This window comes from Epinephelus moara, chromosome 9 (genome assembly GCF_006386435.1).
Source record: "Epinephelus moara isolate mb chromosome 9, YSFRI_EMoa_1.0, whole genome shotgun sequence".
NCBI lineage: Eukaryota > Metazoa > Chordata > Actinopteri > Perciformes > Serranidae > Epinephelus > Epinephelus moara.
In genome coordinates this window covers 15,019,796-15,039,879 of record NC_065514.1, presented here as the reverse complement: position 1 = coordinate 15,039,879, position 20,084 = coordinate 15,019,796, and the positions used below count along the sequence as shown (strand labels likewise).

Genomic DNA, 20,084 nt, shown 5'->3' with positions numbered 1-20,084 from the left:
TTTTTTTTTTTTTTTTACAGTAAATCTGTTGTGTGTCTAGTTTCTATCCTTTTATCAGTTTTATTATTTATTTATTTTTATTACACACTCTGATTTATCTGGTCTTAACCTATGTCCAATGTTTTTATTGCTGTTTTAATCTTGATGGTGTATACTATTTTATTTGTCTCTTAAAGCACTGTGTATCTGTGTTTTGGAAAGTGCCAAACAAATAAAGTTTATTTTCAACAGCAGGTGTTTATGCTACATAAAAATGTTTAGGTGAATTATATAAATCAACAATTTAAGACAGCTTCAATGAAAAGGAAAAAAATATTTCATATATGCCATGGTAACTGACAGCAGCATTAAAGGGACATTAATGACGTCAGACACGGCAGCTGATCGTCGCCCATTCATAAGTCAAACTGCACACTTGACATCTAAAGAGAGAAGAAAGAGCTGATGGCGAACTACAAAGCTTTGGTGCTTTTTGATGAGTATGATGTGTGAACAGAATAAAAAAAAATCCATTAGAGGTAAATTAGTCCTTGTCTTTGAAAGTTCTTTATTGTCACAACATGAAACAAACTTTTGTTTAGAACTGCAGTTTGCTGCACACTCAGGGTTTCACGTGATAATAGGAGCGAGTTTGAACCGTAATGCAAGAGTTAAATTATTTTTTATCATTAAATCACTTGGTGGATGAATGAAATAAAGCAGCAGCATCAAAGTGTCACGTCATGGCATCAATATATTTTATATTGAAGTGTATCAGATAGTCAGTTTGGCTCCACCTTTACCATATGCTGCATTTATGACTAAAATTCACGACATATTTGAGTATATTTTGATGCTAATAATCCTGTACTTCTCCTATGTAACGCTTTGAATGCATGACTTTTGTAGGAGACTATCTGTAGACTGTAGTGGTATTTTTTTTTTATTTAACCTTTATTTAACCAGGAGGTCCACTTGGGTGTCCACTCATGTGGGCGGTTGGCATGGGGCCAGTATGGGGCCCGTGGACAGTCCTATATAGGGCCAATTCTTCAGCCCATTTACTACCCACATGGCCCCACATACAAATGTTGGCTTGGTACTTTGTCAGTTTTACTCGTGGGCACTGTTTTCAAAGACAAAGCATCGATAATTACAGTAGTTTGTTCCGTGCGTAAAAGCGCAAAAGCTTTCCAGAATGCGCACCGTCTCATCGCCTCACTGAGAGCAGTGAATGCGGATGTATAACATCAGCAGCTATTCACTCATCAAATGCAAATTAATATTTGGGTGAGCTGTAACATTCAGGAAATTTTGGACAGCTTCAATGAAAAGATTTCATGAACCATTAGCAATCTGCTGTGACTGACAGCAGCATCAAAGGGACAATATGACGTCAGACACGGCAGCTGATGGTCGCCCATTCATAAGTCAAACTGCACACTTGACATCCAAGGAGAGAAGAAAGAGCTGGTGGCGAACTACAAAGCTTTGATTTCTTTTTGTTACTGTGAGTCGTTCCGTGCGTAAAGGAGCCAAATTTATCCAAAAACCACCTCGCTGAGAAGCATTGAAGGTGGGTGAAACACCAATACGCAGCAACATTAAGTGTACGCCTTGATCTCTGTCAGCGGAAACACTGTAAATCATCAACTGTCGAAAACATTAATACCTACATCTGAGGTGTGCCGTGAACGTCTCGCAAACCGCAAAATGACGTACATGCGTGGAACATGCATTAATAAATAAATAAATAAATAANAATCATCAACTGTCGAAAACATTAATACCTACATCTGAGGTGTGCCGTGAACGTCTCGCAAACCGCAAAATGACGTACATGCGTGGAACATGCATTAATAAATAAATAAATAAATAAATATAAGTGGCAAAACACAGTAAAACGGGTTAAATAAAGACATAACACATTGAATTTCATTATTAACGTGTTTTAAATAACGGATTTTATTATATTTTTCGTTAACGGAAGCCGAGTGAGGCATCTCTGATGGCACGCGCACCTGCAGCAGTAGAAGCTGATTAAAGCACTTCCTCTCAGGTGACGCAGCGGCTTGTGACGGTGAGCCGCGCGGGCCGATATGGACTTACGCCAGCTCATTTGTTTGGTTTTTCTGGCGAGTCTGAGATATTCCCAAGGTAACATTTGTTTTAGACGTTTTAAATGACTTAATTCAAGCCAGTGTGTTCACTAAATGTCAAACAACATGCAGGGGCGCTTTGACATCTACTTTAGATGTTAGCATAAAGGAGGCAACATGGCGGCCATTCCTGGACCCCTCGGGTTCAGGGTTACAGGCTGTGTAGGAATTTCTGTGAGTGAGTGTATGAGTTTGAGTAATTCAGCCTTTCCCCTGTTTCTGTGCCTGTTTTGGGAAAACTAATGTGAAATGTAGCCAGGCTATTTTAGCTAACTCTCCTTTGTTATTAATTTTGAAGGCCTAGGGTAACATTTGGTGACGAGTTGTCTGCAGGCACTTAAAGTCTTAAAATGTCTTAGATTCGCAAATATGAGACTTTAATTAGTCTTGAAGTAAAATTTGCGAAGTCTTAATTGCTGCAAACATTTTATCTAGTTGACTGTATTCATATTATAATTACTTTAGTCCAAATGAGTCAAGCTCTTCTGCTGATAGTCCACATTTCTGATGCTACAAATACCACTATCACTGAACCCAATACTGTCTTTAAACTTTATATTTGCACTCACCTGTTGGCAAAATGTAATTTTACCTAACTCACCCATCACACTCACCCCTCTAACACCTCTACACTGGACTACATGTAGTCTATATGCTTTAAATTTACCTGCAATGCTTGAATGAGAAAAATGATTTGTCCAAAACTCTGCCTTTAATTTGGTTAAACACTGTCTTAAAAAGGTTTGAAAAAGCAGTAAATCTAAGTGTCTAATACCTGTAGACACCCTGTTAACAAAAAATGTCCTTGGTCTTTCTTATCCGTGGTTTTTCTTCGGGGGTTTTCACACTTGGTCCTTTTCAGCCCTCTAAACGGACTTAGAGCAGCGACTCAGCATTTTTTGCATATTTGTGAACACTCCAAGAGAACTCAGACCCCTCTGAAGCGAACCGTGGTCTGAGTACGGTTCGCTTCAAATTAGCAGTGCGGTTCAGTTAGCCTGTGCCTTGTGAACACAAAGTGCTCCAGGTTCGTTTTGCTCACTGCCCTTGTATTTAGCCCTCTAGACCACAGTGCTGTTGCAATGGGACACTTGAAAAAACAGACAAAGCCACATCAGCCTGTGACACTTGCTAGGATGCAGGACAAAGAGTAGTTTGGTCCATGGAAGATACTGTACGTCTCCAGATTTGGCATGTAGAATACATCAAACGGCAACAGTCTACAGCACAGAAACTCTAAAGTTTTCCTCCAGTTTTACTTTCATCTGAAAGCGAGGGGCTTCATAACCGCACTGCAGTGCCACATCAAAATAAAAATATAAACTACGTTGATATATATTACATATAGCCTATAGTGTGACAGAAAGGACTGAGGCGTCATCAGAACTGAAGTTGACCAGAAAGAGAACTGAGTCTTTTTTCAAATGAACTAACAATGTGAACACAAAAAGAACTGAGTCCCTTTTCTGTTGCACTTTTTAGTGCACTTTAAGGGGACTGAATTTGGTTTGTTTAAAAAGAAATATAGGCCATGTGAAAACGCCCTTATACGTCAGTAGTAATTCAGTTTGCTACATAAGTTTGTGTTTTTTTCTTGTCTAGAATAAGTCCTGGTGGAATAAATCGACTGTTATTTTACAGTTTTGTTTGTATTTAGCTTAATTTGTCTTCCTGATCTATAAAGTGGTGTCTAATTTTAGACAAAGGAGGACTTCTATTTTGATAAAAATGAAGACATTTACACCATAAGTTGATGCAGAAACGGTACAAATTGATGCATCAAATTCACCAGAATGCAGGAAATCAAGCGTTTGATGCTCAAAATGTTCTGCCAGACAACCCTCAAACCCCATGTTTCATATGTGTCCGACCAGTGTTGGAACGAAACCTACACCCTCGGACAGGCCGATCATATTCTCTAAGCTAACCGTTGGTCTCTCTCTGTATAGGTCAGACTTTGGGATGCCATCAAGGCCAGTGGCAGTGTGATGATGGAAACTGTATCCCTGATGTCTGGAGATGTGACGGAGGTGGAGACTGCCTGGATGGATCAGATGAAATGGGTTGCACTGGTAGGTGTACTTCCTGTCCCTGTGCTAAACAACTGTTCTTAACCCTTGGCACTCATAAATTGCCCCATTCAGCACTTGAGGGTGTGTAAATAGTTGTTTTGATATAGTTCTGCTGTTAGTAAATGTGGTCCCCAATCAATCAATAAATCAATATGCTTGCTGTGTTTTCCGTTGAGGCATGTGAGAAAAACATTTGTCATGGATTCAAGATAACACAGCATGACTAACTGATATACACAAGGTCGATTTATGAGTGACGTATTCCTTAAGGAGTCATGTTACCAGTGGTGTATTTGGTTGTGTTGATCAAAGGTCAGTCAGACAGCTACTAAGAAATAGAATTTTTGTTGTGCAGAACTTGTGTAGCAGAAGATAAAATGTGTGTAAAATGAAATAAAAAAAATGTATCTTCCCTTCAGCACTCCCAGGCTCTCCTGAATGTCCGCCGGGACAGTTTCCTTGTGTGGACTCTGTCGGCTGTGTTGATGCATCGGCCCGCTGTGACGGAAAAAAACAGTGTCCCACCGGCTCTGATGAGGAGAACTGTGCAGCAACAGAGGGCTGTTTGGACTCTGACTGGACCTGTCGGAACCACATCTGCATCCCCAAAGAGCTGCACTGCAATGGACTGAATGACTGCATGGACAACTCTGATGAAGAGAACTGTGGTGAGGAAGATGAAGGGTTGAATGCTGGGCTACAGGAAACAGAATGTCAGTCTGTGAGACTGTTGGGCACCACAGAGTGAAGCATATTTAAAGAGCTAGTGCACCCAAATTTACAAAAACATTTTAAATTTTTATATTCATTTGTTGCGTCTACTGTAGCGATATACATAGGTTTGGTTTTATTTTTCCAGGTGTCCCATCTTTGAAATGTCTTCAGTCCAGCCTCATCTCCAAAAAATGTATTTTATTTAATTTCTTTGCCAAATTCATATTGAAAGAAAACTAATTTAAAAACTGAAACAGTTCACAAAACAACAGTTCACATAAATAAAAATAGATTTAGTGTTTTGGATATTGTGAACACAGAGTCAGGATAGGTGTGTGAGAGGCAACAAACAGATGGCCTCTAACTCAGGGTATGAGTACTTATTGTCTGTTCTCTTCTAGGTCTGTGTGTTGTTGATGGCATCCGGTGTCCTGATGGGACGTGTCTGACTGCTGAACAGAGGTGTGATGGGACGGTTCACTGCTCAGATGGAAGTGATGAGCCACTAACCTGCGGTAAGTTTGGGGCAGATTTACCTGAATTACAATGACAGCAACTGTAGCAACAAACTAACGTTTTACCACAACTACTGTTGATGAGTCTCAACCTAATGTTTTTAGTGTGTTGATCTCTGTAATGCTGAGCACCCTCCTGCAGGTCGTATTTGCTCCATGAACAACGGCGGCTGTAGCCACGTGTGTGTCGATGAACCCTGGGGAGCTCTGTGTGCCTGTCCTGTTGGATATAAACTCTCTCCCAATGGAGCCGTCTGCAACGGTTTGTAGGGTAACACACTATTGACTTTCTAATTTTCTCTGCTTTTGAATTCTTCGTTCACTGGAGGCATGTGAACAAAACAATTATCTTCACAAAGTCAGCATGACACAGGGAGAACAACTGATAAACAAGTGGTAATTTTGCAGGTGAAGTTCTCCATTAAAGAGCATGCTGAGTTTAAAGAAGCTTCCTTTTGTATCTGTATATATATCATCTGTTTTGAAATCGGGTGTTGATGCGTATGAGGCTAAAACCCTCTCTCTCTCTCTCCAGATTTGGATGAATGTGCCCCTCCTTTTGCCCCATGTATGCATCACTGCACTAACACCGTCGGATCCTACTATTGCCACTGCAGAGAAGGCTTCAAACTAAGTGGAGGCTCCACATGTCTAGCTACAGGTAATGAGGCAGAGTTTTCAGTGTTTGTCCAGATCTAATGTGATCAACATAAACATGTCATAGCCCTTCCTCCTAGTTCTTTGGTACCAACTTAGCCTCATCTTGAGCCAGGGATAACACTGAGTACAAGGCAGGATACTTTGACACATTGACCAGTAGGCAAGTACAGATCTGATGCTGGTAAGTGTTGGTGAGCTGGTCCTCAGCTTATGATGTTAACCTACTCTGGATTTAGTTTCATCCTCTGAGAAGATCAAACCCAACAACAAACATCACAAAGTGCACTTGGACAAAAGATAATTGACGTGTTAATGGGCCACTTTGATGTGACTGAGCTAATGACAAAACCAAGAAAGAAAAGTTCAAAAAGATCAAAGATGTAACTTCAAATACAAACCGTCAATCCGGTTACATCAAAGTAGAGATTGTGACTTCAGATGTTGGACAAAACTGAACTATTGCATCGTCATTGGGTTTTTTTTTCTGTCCAAATATAGTAAGGGATGGTGAAGTACCAGAAGGTGAAACTTGCTCTAATCTAAATATTCACACTATGTCCGTGTCCAGGTAACACTACCAGACTGCTAACAGTGCAGAGGAGATCTATCGGGCTGCTGAATGTGAAGACTCAACAGTTTGAAGTTATCCACACTCCAGTGCCCGACCCAGTGGCCTTGACTTTTGACGTTGCCCGAGGCTGGTACTACTGGGCTGACAACCATGGCAGCATTATCAAAAGTGATGGACGTAACAGCTGGACAATCTACACTGGTTAGTTGACCCAAAATGTTGGATTTTTGTTGTTTCTTTTTGGTTTTATACATACATGAAATAACCAGTTATACTGTCGCCACACTGATTGGCAATGTAAAGATGTTATGGCATCCAGAGTTACCACAGTCATGAAATTCCTGGAAAAGTCATGAAATTAAAAGAAACGTTTTCCAGGCGTGGAAATGGCTTGGAATTAACAGAATGATTTGGAAAATTTTCAATTTATTTGTTTAAAATATGTTCTTGAAAATCCCAAAACATGTCTGGCTTAATGCGAAATACTGATTACTGATTTAAAATCTAGTGCTACCCTGTGTGACTATTTAAACATCACTAGTATCACATGATAGGAAGCACCAGCAGTTTTCCTCTGTGTAAATCACTGCAAAGTGTTCATTTAATAATGTATGGCTTTTGAACAACAAATATACTACATGACTCAAGAGAGAGGCTGACCAAAGGCTCTGCACAAAAAACTTGATGGTAGCAGTATGGTGGAAGCAGCTCTGGTCAGCTATAATAAAAGGAAAAAATATCAAGACAACCAAAATGTCGCTCAACAGACTGAGCCTCTGCACATATTTTCCCATCTGCCATAGCCAGGCCAGAAAACGTTACCGCTTCTCTTCTATGAAAAGCATTGTATAGCTAGAGGACAACTTCAACCAATGCTAAACCGGTCTGTTGCTGCATCCAATGATCTGCTTGCCTATTTAAAACTACTTAAATATATTCATTGGGTGACATAATATAGAAAAGTTATGCAAAAGTTTTCAAAATTCATTGGAAAAAATGTTTGGAATCCATGGGCATGTGTTTCTTTTTGATAGCCTATTAGAGCGGTTCCCAACCTCTTTGGTTTGTGTGCCCCTGAAGTAAAGCTATGTCTACTTGTCATCACCCATCACAAGTTTTAACCAGTTTAACAATTTTCCAAGTAACTTTCAATGAGTCTTCAAAGACCTACAATTTTCAGTTTTTCACAAGAAAACCGCAAATAGCTAGGGCTGTGCCAAATGTCTTTTTTAACATTTGAAGCTCCAATGGTGATTTTTTGAGTGAAGCTTGAATGTCTATCTTCATATTTTATGACGACTTGACCCTTAAAAGCAAATCCTTGAACACAATCCTCCGTTATAGTAAATTGATTTCATCTGCAACTGCACAGAAATACCAAGTTTAAACTGAATGAATTGCCATGCAAAAAATGATTAAAAATAGGCCGCACAGCATTCAAATGTTGATTCAGAATTTGAACGTCAGCGTAATGAATGAAGCTTTGAACCTTTGAACCATTTGGTGCAGTGCTACAAATGATTTGTGCTTCCCTCACAAATTTCAATGTCTCATCCTAGACTTAACTGCAAAATTTTGTGGAAGTTTTATGTTGGGATATTCACGTCATGTAAATAAATTGTAATGTGGACCACATCTGTTGAAGAAAAAGCAACATTTATTAACAAAAAATTGATGATTGATTTCTTTTTTTTCCCCCCCAGGGGAACCTGGAATCAAGGGTCTAGCTTGTGATTGGCTGAATGGCAACCTGTTCTGGACCAATCTGAAGACAGAGTCGATCTACATGCAGGGAGCTGATGGCAAAAGTTACACGACAGTGCTGAGCAAACACATCCGCCCATCAGAGTTGGTGCTTGTGCCTGTGGAGAGGTATGCTGCTTTTAGTCTGTCTGCTACACAGGATTTAAAGTAATCTCATTTGATATGTTACATCCACTTTTATGGACAGTGTGTGGAACCTGGTGAAACTGATTATAATTTAGTATTGAAATGAGCTACTGTGTGTACACAGCACACATGAACATCTAACCGGCATGCATGAACCCAAAGAGATGATGATACACAGGTCATTCTCTGCTCTGTCTCCCAGCTTGATGTTCTGGATCAATGCCGGCCAAGGTGACAGAGTGACGATAGAGAAGTCATGGATGGATGGGTCGGAGAGAAGCACTCTGATTGTGCTCACTGCTCAGTCGGCCCACAGCCTCACTGCTGATGTGGCTGCCAGGAGGCTTTACTGGATCAGCGACCTCAAGAAAGTGAGTTAAAGAAAGACACATATGCACTGGAGTATATGAGTTGAATTAGTGCCAGCCCATAGCATAGGCAGTATAGGCGAATGCTAAGGGCGCTGTCATCCATAGGCGGCGTCACAAATCGGGGAGGAAAAAATCAAAATGTTCATCTTTTACTATTTTTTACTATCACTACTATTATTTTGAAATATTACATAAGGCCACAACAACATAAGTACAAAGCAAAGCTCCTGCCGCCCCCTGGCCCTTCTCCCCAGCTCGTTACACTTTACCTGCTCTCTGAGGGAGATGGACAAGTTATCCGACATCATGTGAACCCTGAAACACGCTGTATCGTTATCATATCAAAGCGACAAAGGCTCTCTGGTGCCCACTCATCTGCCACTACACTACTGAGAGGAGTGTATGTGTAGAGAGAGAGAATGAAAGGACTGAGGAGAGCTCGTTGTCATTACCTCTAAGCAGCCGGTGGCCGTAATGAACAGCTCATAGAGGTTACATTGATTTACATTGTGAGGCGTTTATTCAGTAAAAATCAGAATTGAGCTAAGTCTTCAATGTAATCTTGTAAAATTTAGCTTGTTATTTTTCATATGTAGTAAACATGAATTTATTTTATTCAGTCTATAGAGACGGTGAAGATGGACGGGACCGGTCCTTACTCCTTCACAGGACTGTTCAACAGGAGACCGGCTCTCGGCCTGGCTGTGTTTGAAAGTTCGTTCTACTGGGTGGACGACAAAGGACTGTGGCAGGTTCCCCAGAACACACCAAACCAGAAGCAATTTCTCTGGAAAGCCGCACTGCCGATATTGGCTGTTTACCACGAGCTACAGCAGCCTCAAGGTACTTACTGGAACATTTTATTCAATGGTAGTGGTTTTCCTTCTCTGAATTTCCACTGACATTTGATGTCATGGTCCTTATTAATTAGCACCCAGTTAAATTCATTTTTAATTACAGTACCAATCAGTGTTAATTTTGTTTAAGAAAACAATGACTTAATGTGTTGCCAGTTACTTTTTTTTCCATGACTTAGACGAGACGATGACAAGACGCCAACAAAGTCATTAAACACCAGCACTGATCATATCAGTGTGCAATATGGTCATAACTATGATGACCACTGTAAGTCGTCATCATAGTTGTTTCTTCTACACCTAAAGAGACTACTCACATTTCAAAATGTCTTGTTGTCATCAATCAGGTTCTTCTGCATGTACAAAGAGTCTGTGTCACCTCTGCCAGCTAACTAAAGGCAACCCTGTCGGATTCACCTGCGCTTGTCCAAACTCCAAAGTATTGCTGCTTGATGGGACGTGTGAATGTAGGTTCACCATAACTTTGTTTTGACTTGCCTTAACTTAAGTAACATACATTTTACCCAGTCCTGCCAGACTGTTTCATGCCATTATGGGATTAACAGTAATTTTCTGTAGTCCTTTAAGGCATCATTAAAATGTGTTAACCCATTTTTGTCCCATAGATCCGAGGTTTATATACGCTACCATCAACAGCATCAACCTGCTGGAGTTTAAAGGCAGAGAGTCCACGAAAGTCCAGCTGTTTTCCACTGACGACGGCATCCTGTCATTTGATCTGGACTGGTACAGAGACTGGCTGTACTGGGCTAACCAAACTGGCCACATCCAACGCACCAGTCTAACTCAGGTCAAGACTGAGGTGATCCCTACGCCTTTGCCAGGTTAATGCTTTGGGTTTTCCTTGGCTTGTACAGACACGAGTAACTGATGAGAACTAAGAGAGCAATAGTCACTGTATTATCACTCAGTCAACTGACAGAAAATTAAATTATTTAAATAGACTAAAGGTTTATGATGCAGCAAAAGTGGAAGTCAAAGCCAACCCCAGATTCACTCTCGTTTGGCTTTTTGTCTCGCTATATTTTAGTTTTTGGTCTTGTGCCTCTTGGATAAGCTATAAACCAGCTGGCTACTTGGTCTCATTACAGCTTTCTGCAAACTCACACTCCTCTTTTTGTCTCTTTAGTTTGTCTGATAAAAGTAGACCAGAGGAGAGGGAACATTTATTGGGTGTCATGCGAGCAAAACAGCATCGGCACCACTACAGCCGACGGCCGATACCCACAGCAGCTGTACCACACAACAAAGGAGATTCGAGACCTGTATCTGGACTGGCTGAGGGGTGGCATCCTCTGGCTGGAGGAAGACCGAGTCCTCAGCATGAGCATGATGGGAGGCAAAGCCAAAGAGCTGCTGCAGTTAGCAGGAGGAGTCACAGGGAACATCGCCTTCGACCTCAGGGCAAATAGTCTGCTCTGGAACTCAAAAGGAGCAGGTCTGTGTGTTACATCTGTAGATAAGAGCGATAAAATGAAATGTTCAGCTCGCCAGCTGTGACTCAGCAGTAAGAGCTTGAAGCAATACGAGCTGAATTGTTTGCAAAGCACTGAAATATAGAAAGTGTTGTAGAAGATGAAGTGTGCATTATGAAACAAGATGTGACTACGTTAACATGCACACAAACATTCCACTATTATTCCAAATATAAGGTTCAAACCCAGGTTGGCGGGGTTTGAACCTCCTTGTGTGCAGAAATTGCAACAATCAAGACCTTTTTAATCTAGTGATGTTGGATGGTTTGTCAGACCTAATTTATAATCTCTGAGAGTGAATGTTTCTCTGGTACAGGCCTGGTAAATGAGTTTGCTCTCACATTTGCAGGTCTGACAACGATGAGTTTGCTGCAGGAAAAGAGCCATCGAGCTGGTAGAAGATGGAACATTTCGGGCTCAGTCGTAGCTGCCTTTGAGCCCTTCCTGTTGACCCTCTCTGATGATGTGATGAGACTGTGGGACCGGCGTGATGGGAGCCTCATACGAGAGATGATTGTGAGAGATCATGTGTTCAGTGTGATCGCTGCAATGACGGACGTTCCTACAGGTCAGTCTGAGTCCTGTTAGTTATTTTTCTTGGATTTTCTGTTGAAATTTCTGTTTGAGGTGCCAACTTTTTGTCAGTCTCTGGTAACTGTCATGGCTCATTTTAGCTGCACAGTTGCACACAACTAGCCAGTTTACAGCAAGTATTTTCAAGAGCACACAAACGCTTCTCTGATTTGATTAAAGATGGATTATTATCAGAGGAAATAATATGAAAGCCATAGATTTTTACTCTGAAATACTTAATTTTCTCAGTTCCAGTTATTTTAACTTTCTATAGTGCCCGATACTCCAGTCTGCAATAAGCCCTCTATGCTGTGCCGACACACATCAGTCTGCATCTCACAAGCCCAGCTGTGTGACGGTAAAAAGGACTGTCCTGATGGAGATGATGAGGATGCTTGTGTAATGACATGTCCATCTAAAGGTAAAGTATCAACATCACTGTTAGATTTGTTAACCACTGCGTGCAGTTCTTAAACCATGTGAGTGGTGAACAAATTTACCACAGGCTTGACTGGTAACTTTAACTTTACCGTAATCTTCTGTTTTCTTTGTTAATTTCCAATCTTAGATGATTTCAAGTGCAAGGACTCAAAGAGTTGTATCTCAAGGAGTCTGGTATGTGACGGTCGTTCTCATTGTCGTGATGGCTCAGATGAGGTCAACTGTCCGACCATAGCTTCTCCTGCAGCTCGGGCAAACGTCCTGAAGTGTCGCACGGGCTCGAAGCCATGCAAAGACGGCACAGAGTGTGTTCTATACGGCCACGTGTGTGATGGGGAAAGGGACTGTCGGGATGGATCAGATGAGGATGATTGTCCGACTACAGGTTCTCCTACAGCTCAGGCTAACACCCTAGAGTGCCGAACAGGCTCAAAGCCATGTAAAGACGGCACTGAGTGTGTTTTATACAGCCATGTGTGTGACGGGGAAAGGGACTGTCGGGATGGATCAGATGAGGTCGACTGTCGGACCGTAGCTTCTCCTGCAGCTCGGGTGAACATCCTGAAGTGTCGCACAGGCTCGAAGCTGTGTAAAGACGGTACTGAGTGTGTTTTATACAGCCATGTGTGTGATGGAGAAAAGGACTGTCGTGATGGATCAGATGAAGAAGGATGTGGTGAGTTTCTCCAAATGTAATTTCACTTATTGGAAAAGACTGCAGTTAAGTCTGTGGTAGCATATGTAGCGTACTAATTTAAACTTCTTTTTTGGTTTAATTTTACTGTGTGATTACTGCTGTATTTCCCAAGATGCCACAGAAGAGATCATGACTCCAACAAAACCAAACAAAATGCCACCTGCCACCAAACCTCCTGCTCCAACTGTGCCGGCCTGCAGCAGCCCATCTGTGCTCTGCCCCAATTCTGCTGCTCACCTCTGCATTTCTCCAAGCCAGTTTTGCAACGGGCGTAAAGATTGTCCCGATGGCTTTGATGAGCGGAACTGCGTCAAAAGATGCCCCTCTAAAAGTAAGCCTTGAATGTGGAGTAAAAACGGCTTCTTTCAAAGTGTCTTGAAACTTGGTGAGCTTGATTGTTTTACGTAACTTTTTTACAGATGACTTCCGCTGCAAAGACCGTAGGAGCTGCATTTCCAAAGATCTGGTTTGTGACGGCCGCTCTCATTGCCATGATGGCTCAGATGAGGTCAACTGTCCAAGTGCAAGTCCTCCTGCAGCTCGAGTTAACGTCATAAAGTGTCGTATGGGCTCCAAAATGTGTCGAGATGGGACAGAATGTGTTCTCTTCAGTCACGTTTGTGACGGAGAGAGAGACTGCCGAGATGGATCAGATGAAGAAGGATGTGGTGAGTATTCATTCAAGGGTTTACAAAGGTAACAAATGTGATAGTGGCTTTTGTGTAATATTTCTACATGCTGCACACACTGATACTACCATTCTTGCAGAAAATCTCCACTTAAATGAATCTCCTGCACCAGTGGAGCCATCTACTCAGCCTCCCACCAAGCCGTCCTGCATCAGCCCTTCATTTCTGTGCCCAGATTCTTCTTTATGCATTAAGCCAACCCAGATATGTGATGGGAAGAGAGACTGCCCTGATGGATCTGATGAGAATTGTGTGAAGAGATGCCCTGACAAGAGTAAGTCATTAAGTTATTGTATTTGGTTCTTTGAAAGTGTCGGAATTCATTATGTAAATGTGAAGTAAATCTGATACAGTTCCAGGCATGTCTTTCACTATTCTTTTACCCTTCATAGCTGACTTCCGCTGCAAAGACCGCAGGAGCTGCATCTCAAAGAGTCTGGTTTGTGACGGTCGCTCTCACTGCCACGATGGCTCAGATGAGGTCAACTGCGCAAGGGTAGCTCCCCCAGCAGCTCAAGCCAACGTCCTGAAGTGTCGTATGGGCTCCAGACTGTGTAAAGATGGGACAGAGTGTGTTCTCTTCAGTCATGTTTGTGACGGAGAGAGAGACTGCCGGGACGGGTCAGATGAAGAAGGATGTGGTGAGTCCTTGTGAGAAGGTGTTTTGTTTTTTGTTTTTTTAATAAAGATATTTTTTGGGGCATTTTTAGCCTTTATTTGATAGGACAGACGAGCGTGAAAGGGGGAGAGAGAGAGGGACTGACATGCAGCAAAGGGCTCGAGTCGAACCCGGGCCGCTGCGGCAACAGTCTTGTACATGGGGCGCCTGCTCTACCACTAAGCCACCGACGCCCCGAGAAGGTGGTTTTTAGATGAGCATGATCTGTGAATAAGCAGGAGAATTCTCTGTCAGATTTTCTGCAATAATCAAAAACTTGTTGCTTAAAAAGTTGCATCGTTTCATTCTTAAAATTGCCTGGTAACTTTTCATATTTATGTAGCTATTCTTTTGAATTAAATATATATTAACGGTGATACTGGTTTCTTTTTAAAGGTATGATTTTCATAATCATTTTCAGAGATTAGTATAAATGCAAGGTTATCGCTAAGAATCAAAATTCATAAATCACTCCCTCCAGGATTTCACAGGCTCTTTTTGATGCGTGATTTCACTGCAGCTTTTCTAAAAAATTGTGATGTATGTTGTAATGTTTTTAGGCTTTTTTTGGCAATGAAATGACAGGAGTAAGAGAAAATTGAGAAAATATTTGCATTTTTTTTTCTATAATTCATTAAAATTGAAAGCAACTAAACAACCAGTGTGAATAAAAAATTTACTGTTTGTAGTATGAAGTTTATATCATGCTAACGTTACCATTTACCATGTGTATTTAATATAAGGGATCTTGAGATGTAACAGCCTCTGTCATCGCAGTTTGTCTTGTCCATTGTCCACGTATTTCAGCCATTCTTCAGCTGTGCTTTGGGGTACAAAAGTATTTCTCAATCAAAGACTTTTGCTTGTGTTCCACCACAATGTTGCGCACACAGTGCAAAACAATGTGCCCCCATTTTCATGCAGCACATCAGGGAAATGTCTTTCATTATCTCTGACAGTAATTTTTGTTGGTAAAGAGTTGTTCGTGTTGCCTGATGTCCACATCTTCACAACCAAAATCAGACAATTGAGTTGGTTGGTTGATTGGTTAAATTTGCATTAAGTTGCGATCTCCACATCCTGGTGGGGTTGAGAAATGACAATGAAACCAGCAGCTTATGATAAAGACCACTAGAAATCTTGAAGTTTAGACTTATATGCATGGTATTTATTACTAGTGTAGTCATATGGTGATGATATTTGGATGTTTTGACATTGAACCTAAAACTTTAATTCACTGTTTGATTTTTAGATGCTGCAGAGGATGCTCCTATCACTGCTACAGAAAATGTCAGCTTAAATAAATCCCCTTCACCTATCACACCTTTAACTGAGCCTCCCTCCAAGCTGTCCTGCACCAGCCCTTCATTTCAGTGCCCAGGCTCTTCTTTATGCATTAGACCAACACAGATATGTGATGGAATGAAAGACTGCCCTGATGGCTCTGATGAGAACTGCGTGAAAAGATGCCCTTACAGAAGTAAGTCTTCAGATTTCGCTCTGATCTTAACCACCGAGGAAAAGTGGATGGTTATGTATTTGTTGTTTTGTTCTTTTGGATATTGTTTGATAAATTAAATGCCTTCCTCTTCAGCTGATTTTCTATGCAAGGACCGCAGGAGCTGCGTCTCAAAGAGCCTGGTTTGTGACGGTCGCTCTCACTGCCACGATGGCTCAGATGAGGTCAACTGTCCGAGCGCAGCTGCCCCAGCAGCTCGAGCAAACGCCCTGAAGTGTCGCATGGGCTCCAGACTGTGTAAAGATGGGACAGAGTGTGTTCTCTTCAGTCATGTTTGTGACGGAGAGAGAGACTGCAGAGATGGATCAGATGAAGAAGGATGTGGTGAGTATTCATTCAAGGGCTTACAAAGGTAAAACATGTAAAAGAGGTTTGTAGAGAGGCTTTGCTGTTTATGTGTCTAACTGTTGGTGTAATATTTCTAGATGCTGCACACACTGACTCTACCATTCTTGCAGAAAATCTCCACTCAAATGAATCTCCTGCACCAGTGGAGCCATCTACTCAGCCTCCCACCAAGCCGTCCTGCATCAGCCCTTCATTTCTGTGTCCTGGTTCTTCTTTATGCATCAAGCCAACACAGATATGTGATGGGAAGAGAGACTGCCCTGATGGATCTGATGAGAACTGTGTGAAGAGATGCCCTGACAGAAGTAAGTCATTGAGATATTGTATTTGGTTCTTTGAAATTGAATTTACATGAAATCTCAGAAAACATTGCAACATTGAAAACTGTTATTTGAACGTCCAATCAAGACATCCAGTTATTGTCTTTCAAAATGAGTGCAGATGTCAAAGCATTGTGTTAACATTAAAAAGGGACATTAACACGACCAAATAATATACCAGTGTTGGACCATATAGGACTCAAACCCCTGTCTCCTGGATGAAAGTCCTGTGCTCTATCCATTCATCCACTGAAACTTACTGTTCTACTGTGACTGGACCAAGTGGACTGAATACAAGGCTCACTGCAGAGACACTACCTAAATCTCTTGATGATCATGGCAAACATGTGTTTCAAGTGACGGCTAGGATGAGTACTGTAATGCCCTATGTATTTGTAATTTACCTCAGTGACACTCCAGTTTTGTTTTGTTTTGTTTTTGTATGTTTATTCAATTCAATTTTATTTATAAAGCCCAATATCACAAATCACTTGCCTCAGAGGGCTTTACAGCATACGACATCCCTCTGGATATGGACCCTCACAGTGGATAAGGAAAAACTCCCAAAAAAACCTTTGACAGGAGAACAAATGGTAGAAACCTCAAGAAGAGCAACTGAGGAGGGATCCCTCCTCCAGGATGGACGGACGTGTCATACAGAATAGATTTGCAGTTATCCATATGACAAAATGATACATAAAGAGAGACAGAGAGAGATGCAGGGCAAACAGTAATGACAACAAATTGTAATAAAGCAATAAAGTTAAAACAACAACAACATACCATTTATATGGACTTCATACTTCATACAACATCACCTGACTTTCTGGGACAAAGCGCCAATGGCTGCTTCTTTCATGTGCGATCAAAGGCAGTTTGGATTAAGAGTTTTGGCTCTCACAGACACCTCAGGCTTAAAACGATGGCAGAGGAATATCATTTACATGCAGATGTACATAAATAGCATAAACAATTCTTTTATATTCAGAAAATGGGCATCAAGTAATACCAGTCATTGGATGTGGAGCAGATTTTTGACGTCTTTATCCCACAGAAAAGATACAAAACATGTATATTTGACCTCAATTCAACCACTCCTCCCCTGATTATAAAGATATGTTCTTGTTATGTGTTGACAAGTTGAAATCCGAGTCCCTGATTCCATCCCCACCACCCTACCCACCCATTCATAGGATTGCAGGTTACAAAATACATTCAGGTGAAGAGGGGAAACGAACATAACTTCAACAAATAATTGTATTAATTACTCAAACAAATGTAAAAAGAGAGGGCAAGAAGGATGCTGTAATGCAACATTTACAGGTACCACCCTATTCTTTATCATGGGGAGTCCCAAAAGGGTCTCCATATCTTAATAAAGGTTTGGGAGGACCTTTTGAGTGTGTATTTGATTTTTTTCTAGCTTTAAGAAATACACAACATCTCTGATCCAATGAGAAAAGGATGGGGGAGCGCATTGCTTCCAATTTAGAGGGATCAATCATCTCTCCAGAAGAGTAGTGAAAGCAGGGACCACGTTAAAGTGTGCCCTTCTGATCACAACCATTTACAGCCGAACTAATAAACTGTCATAAAGTTGTAAGAGAAGGTCTGAATGGACCATTATTAGCTGGGGAAACAATGTCACCATCTGGCTGTCTGCCTCATGACCACTGGGACCATTTTTGACCAGAAACACGTCACCATCCAACCAGTGTTTGTTGGGATGTGTCACTGTGGTCAAGCACTGATGTGAACCAGCATAACAATCTAAATACTTATTCTATACAATTTGAAGTACAGAGAAAATTTGATTCAATTCCACTCATGTATTTTAACATTCTTTCACCCTCCACAGCTGACTTCCGCTGCAAAGACCGCAGGAGCTGCGTCTCAAAGAGCCTGGTTTGTGACGGCCGCTCTCACTGCCACGATGGCTCAGATGAGGTCAACTGTCTGGGCGTTGCTCCGCCTGCAGCTCCAGCAAATGTCTTGAAGTGCCGTGTGGGCGCAAAGCCGTGTAACGACGGCACAGAGTGTGTTTTATACAGCCACGTATGTGATGGAGAGAGAGACTGCAGAGATGGATCGGATGAACAGGGATGCCCAGACACCTGCAAACAAGGTTGTTTCACTTGAAACATTTGAAGTTTTGATAGATGACGATGAACTGTCTTTTTTTTTTAAACCGTGACATAAAAGAAATGTTATTTTAACCCATCATGACAGGACACAGTAGACACTGCTAAACACTCTGTACTGTAAATGAGCAGTTTGAAGGTAAGCTGTGATGCTGCTTCATTCAAATAGTTACACTTTTATTTGTACTCCACTCCAGGTGAGTTTCAGTGCTCCCACGGGAACATGTGCATCCCTGAGGCTGAGGTCTGTGATGGCAAGTCGCAGTGTCGGGACCAGTCTGATGAACTGGACTGCTGGAAACCAACCAAGAGCTGCGAGCATCGATGCACCGACGGCAAGCGCTGCATCCCAAAGACATTCCTGTGTGACGGAGAGAGAGACTGCCTGGATGGCACGGATGAGGTGGGCTGCGGTAAGTCTTCAGATCCAGTTTTCAAATATTCATCCACTGGTGACGAGGCTAATGTGGCTGCAAAATTCCTAGCTCCAGTAAAAGTTTGAAAGCTGTGATTTATGAGTAGAGGTAAAAATGTAGCAATAGAAAGGAACAGAATAAACTGAGCCACATTTTTTACTTTAATATGCACATTTATTTGTCTAGGCTTACTTTACGTTTAATATGTAGTTTTCTCATTTCCAGACCCGGTTACTGTGGCAACAACAGAGTCTCCTATTCCCTCTCCCGCGCCGACTTGCATCACTCCATCAATTCTCTGTCCAGGTTCATCACTGTGTATCTCTCAAAATCAGCTGTGTGATGGACAAAGAGACTGTCCTGATGGATTTGATGAGAATACATGTGTGGTCCAATGCAAAAATCCAGGTAAGTGTCCTGCCATATTTTGTACTTGCATAATACTTAAAAACTTGTTAAAGTTAAAATTATTTCCTTATCTCCACAAAAATTGAGCTCAAATTAAAAATATTTTGAGGTTTCTATTACGGAGTACTTATTCTTTCTCTTTATCATCTAGTTAAATCACATTGAACAAAAGCAGCAAATGATCTCCAGACCTGTTAAAACATACCCCATTTCCTTTTCGTATGTATGTTACTCTCTCTAATGGAAAAGCAAAGAGCATTTGTCTAACCCAGTATGTAAAACTTGGTCTATTAGTCTTTTCCAAGACATTGCGATTGATCTTTTGGTGAGCTAGCTATCATTATTTGTTCACTTTTGTCATATTTATGCTCTTTGGGTATGACAGTCAAATCTTACTATATAATGACGAAAACTCTGTCTGTCTGTGGGTAGTCTGAGTGGGTGGAAGTTCGCTGCATAGATCAGCCTCTCATTGGGCGGAACGAGCCACCCGCTGAAGTCCCGCCCTACCACCTCCGGTTGCAGTTTTCAACACGTCCTTTACTAACTTTTGCGGTGTTGGATCTTGCGGGGATGTAGCCATTTTTCTG

At 41.5% G+C, this 20,084-nt stretch overlaps 4 protein-coding genes and 1 long non-coding RNA gene across 5 annotated transcripts in view; all 5 read left to right on the top strand.

Annotated features, from left to right (window-relative positions):
- The first annotated feature begins 2,075 nt into the window (after window positions 1–2,075).
- On the top strand, window positions 2,076–5,474 carry LOC126395965 (low-density lipoprotein receptor class A domain-containing protein 3-like). The gene is made up of 4 exons (XM_050053768.1): window positions 2,076–2,136; window positions 4,088–4,210; window positions 4,630–4,878; window positions 5,326–5,474. Exons 1-4 carry the CDS (start codon window positions 2,079–2,081, stop codon window positions 5,472–5,474), a joined length of 579 nt encoding a protein of 192 aa, XP_049909725.1. The 5' UTR covers window positions 2,076–2,078.
- Window positions 5,475–6,274: 800 nt separating this feature from the next.
- LOC126395964 (low-density lipoprotein receptor-related protein 4-like) lies at window positions 6,275–12,705 on the top strand. The gene is made up of 12 exons (XM_050053767.1): window positions 6,275–6,290; window positions 6,668–6,871; window positions 8,374–8,542; window positions 8,763–8,931; window positions 9,552–9,774; window positions 10,136–10,255; window positions 10,415–10,633; window positions 10,939–11,247; window positions 11,634–11,852; window positions 12,132–12,278; window positions 12,426–12,603; window positions 12,684–12,705. Exons 1-12 carry the CDS (start codon window positions 6,275–6,277, stop codon window positions 12,703–12,705), a joined length of 1,995 nt encoding a protein of 664 aa, XP_049909724.1.
- A 24-nt stretch (window positions 12,706–12,729) lies between these two features.
- Window positions 12,730–13,536, top strand: LOC126395530 (uncharacterized). The gene is made up of 3 exons (XR_007570462.1): window positions 12,730–12,974; window positions 13,108–13,326; window positions 13,415–13,536. It is a non-coding gene; the product is annotated as an uncharacterized LOC126395530 (long non-coding RNA).
- Window positions 13,537–13,553: 17 nt separating this feature from the next.
- Window positions 13,554–14,339, top strand: LOC126395960 (LDL receptor repeat-containing protein egg-1-like). The gene is made up of 3 exons (XM_050053762.1): window positions 13,554–13,663; window positions 13,764–13,958; window positions 14,077–14,339. The coding sequence occupies exons 1-3, from the start codon at window positions 13,561–13,563 to the stop codon at window positions 14,337–14,339; spliced, it is 561 nt and encodes a 186-aa protein (XP_049909719.1). The 5' UTR covers window positions 13,554–13,560.
- A 1,356-nt stretch (window positions 14,340–15,695) lies between these two features.
- si:dkey-88l16.3 (low-density lipoprotein receptor-related protein 2) overlaps window positions 15,696–20,084 on the top strand; it is a 23,007-nt gene continuing 18,618 nt past the window's right edge. The window contains exons 1-6 of the mRNA XM_050053051.1: window positions 15,696–15,822; window positions 15,937–16,185; window positions 16,320–16,514; window positions 18,388–18,654; window positions 18,868–19,083; window positions 19,312–19,494. Coding sequence (XP_049909008.1) covers window positions 15,765–15,822; window positions 15,937–16,185; window positions 16,320–16,514; window positions 18,388–18,654; window positions 18,868–19,083; window positions 19,312–19,494 — 1,168 coding nt within the window. The 5' untranslated portion in view covers window positions 15,696–15,764. The remainder of the gene's footprint in view (window positions 15,823–15,936; window positions 16,186–16,319; window positions 16,515–18,387; window positions 18,655–18,867; window positions 19,084–19,311; window positions 19,495–20,084) is intronic.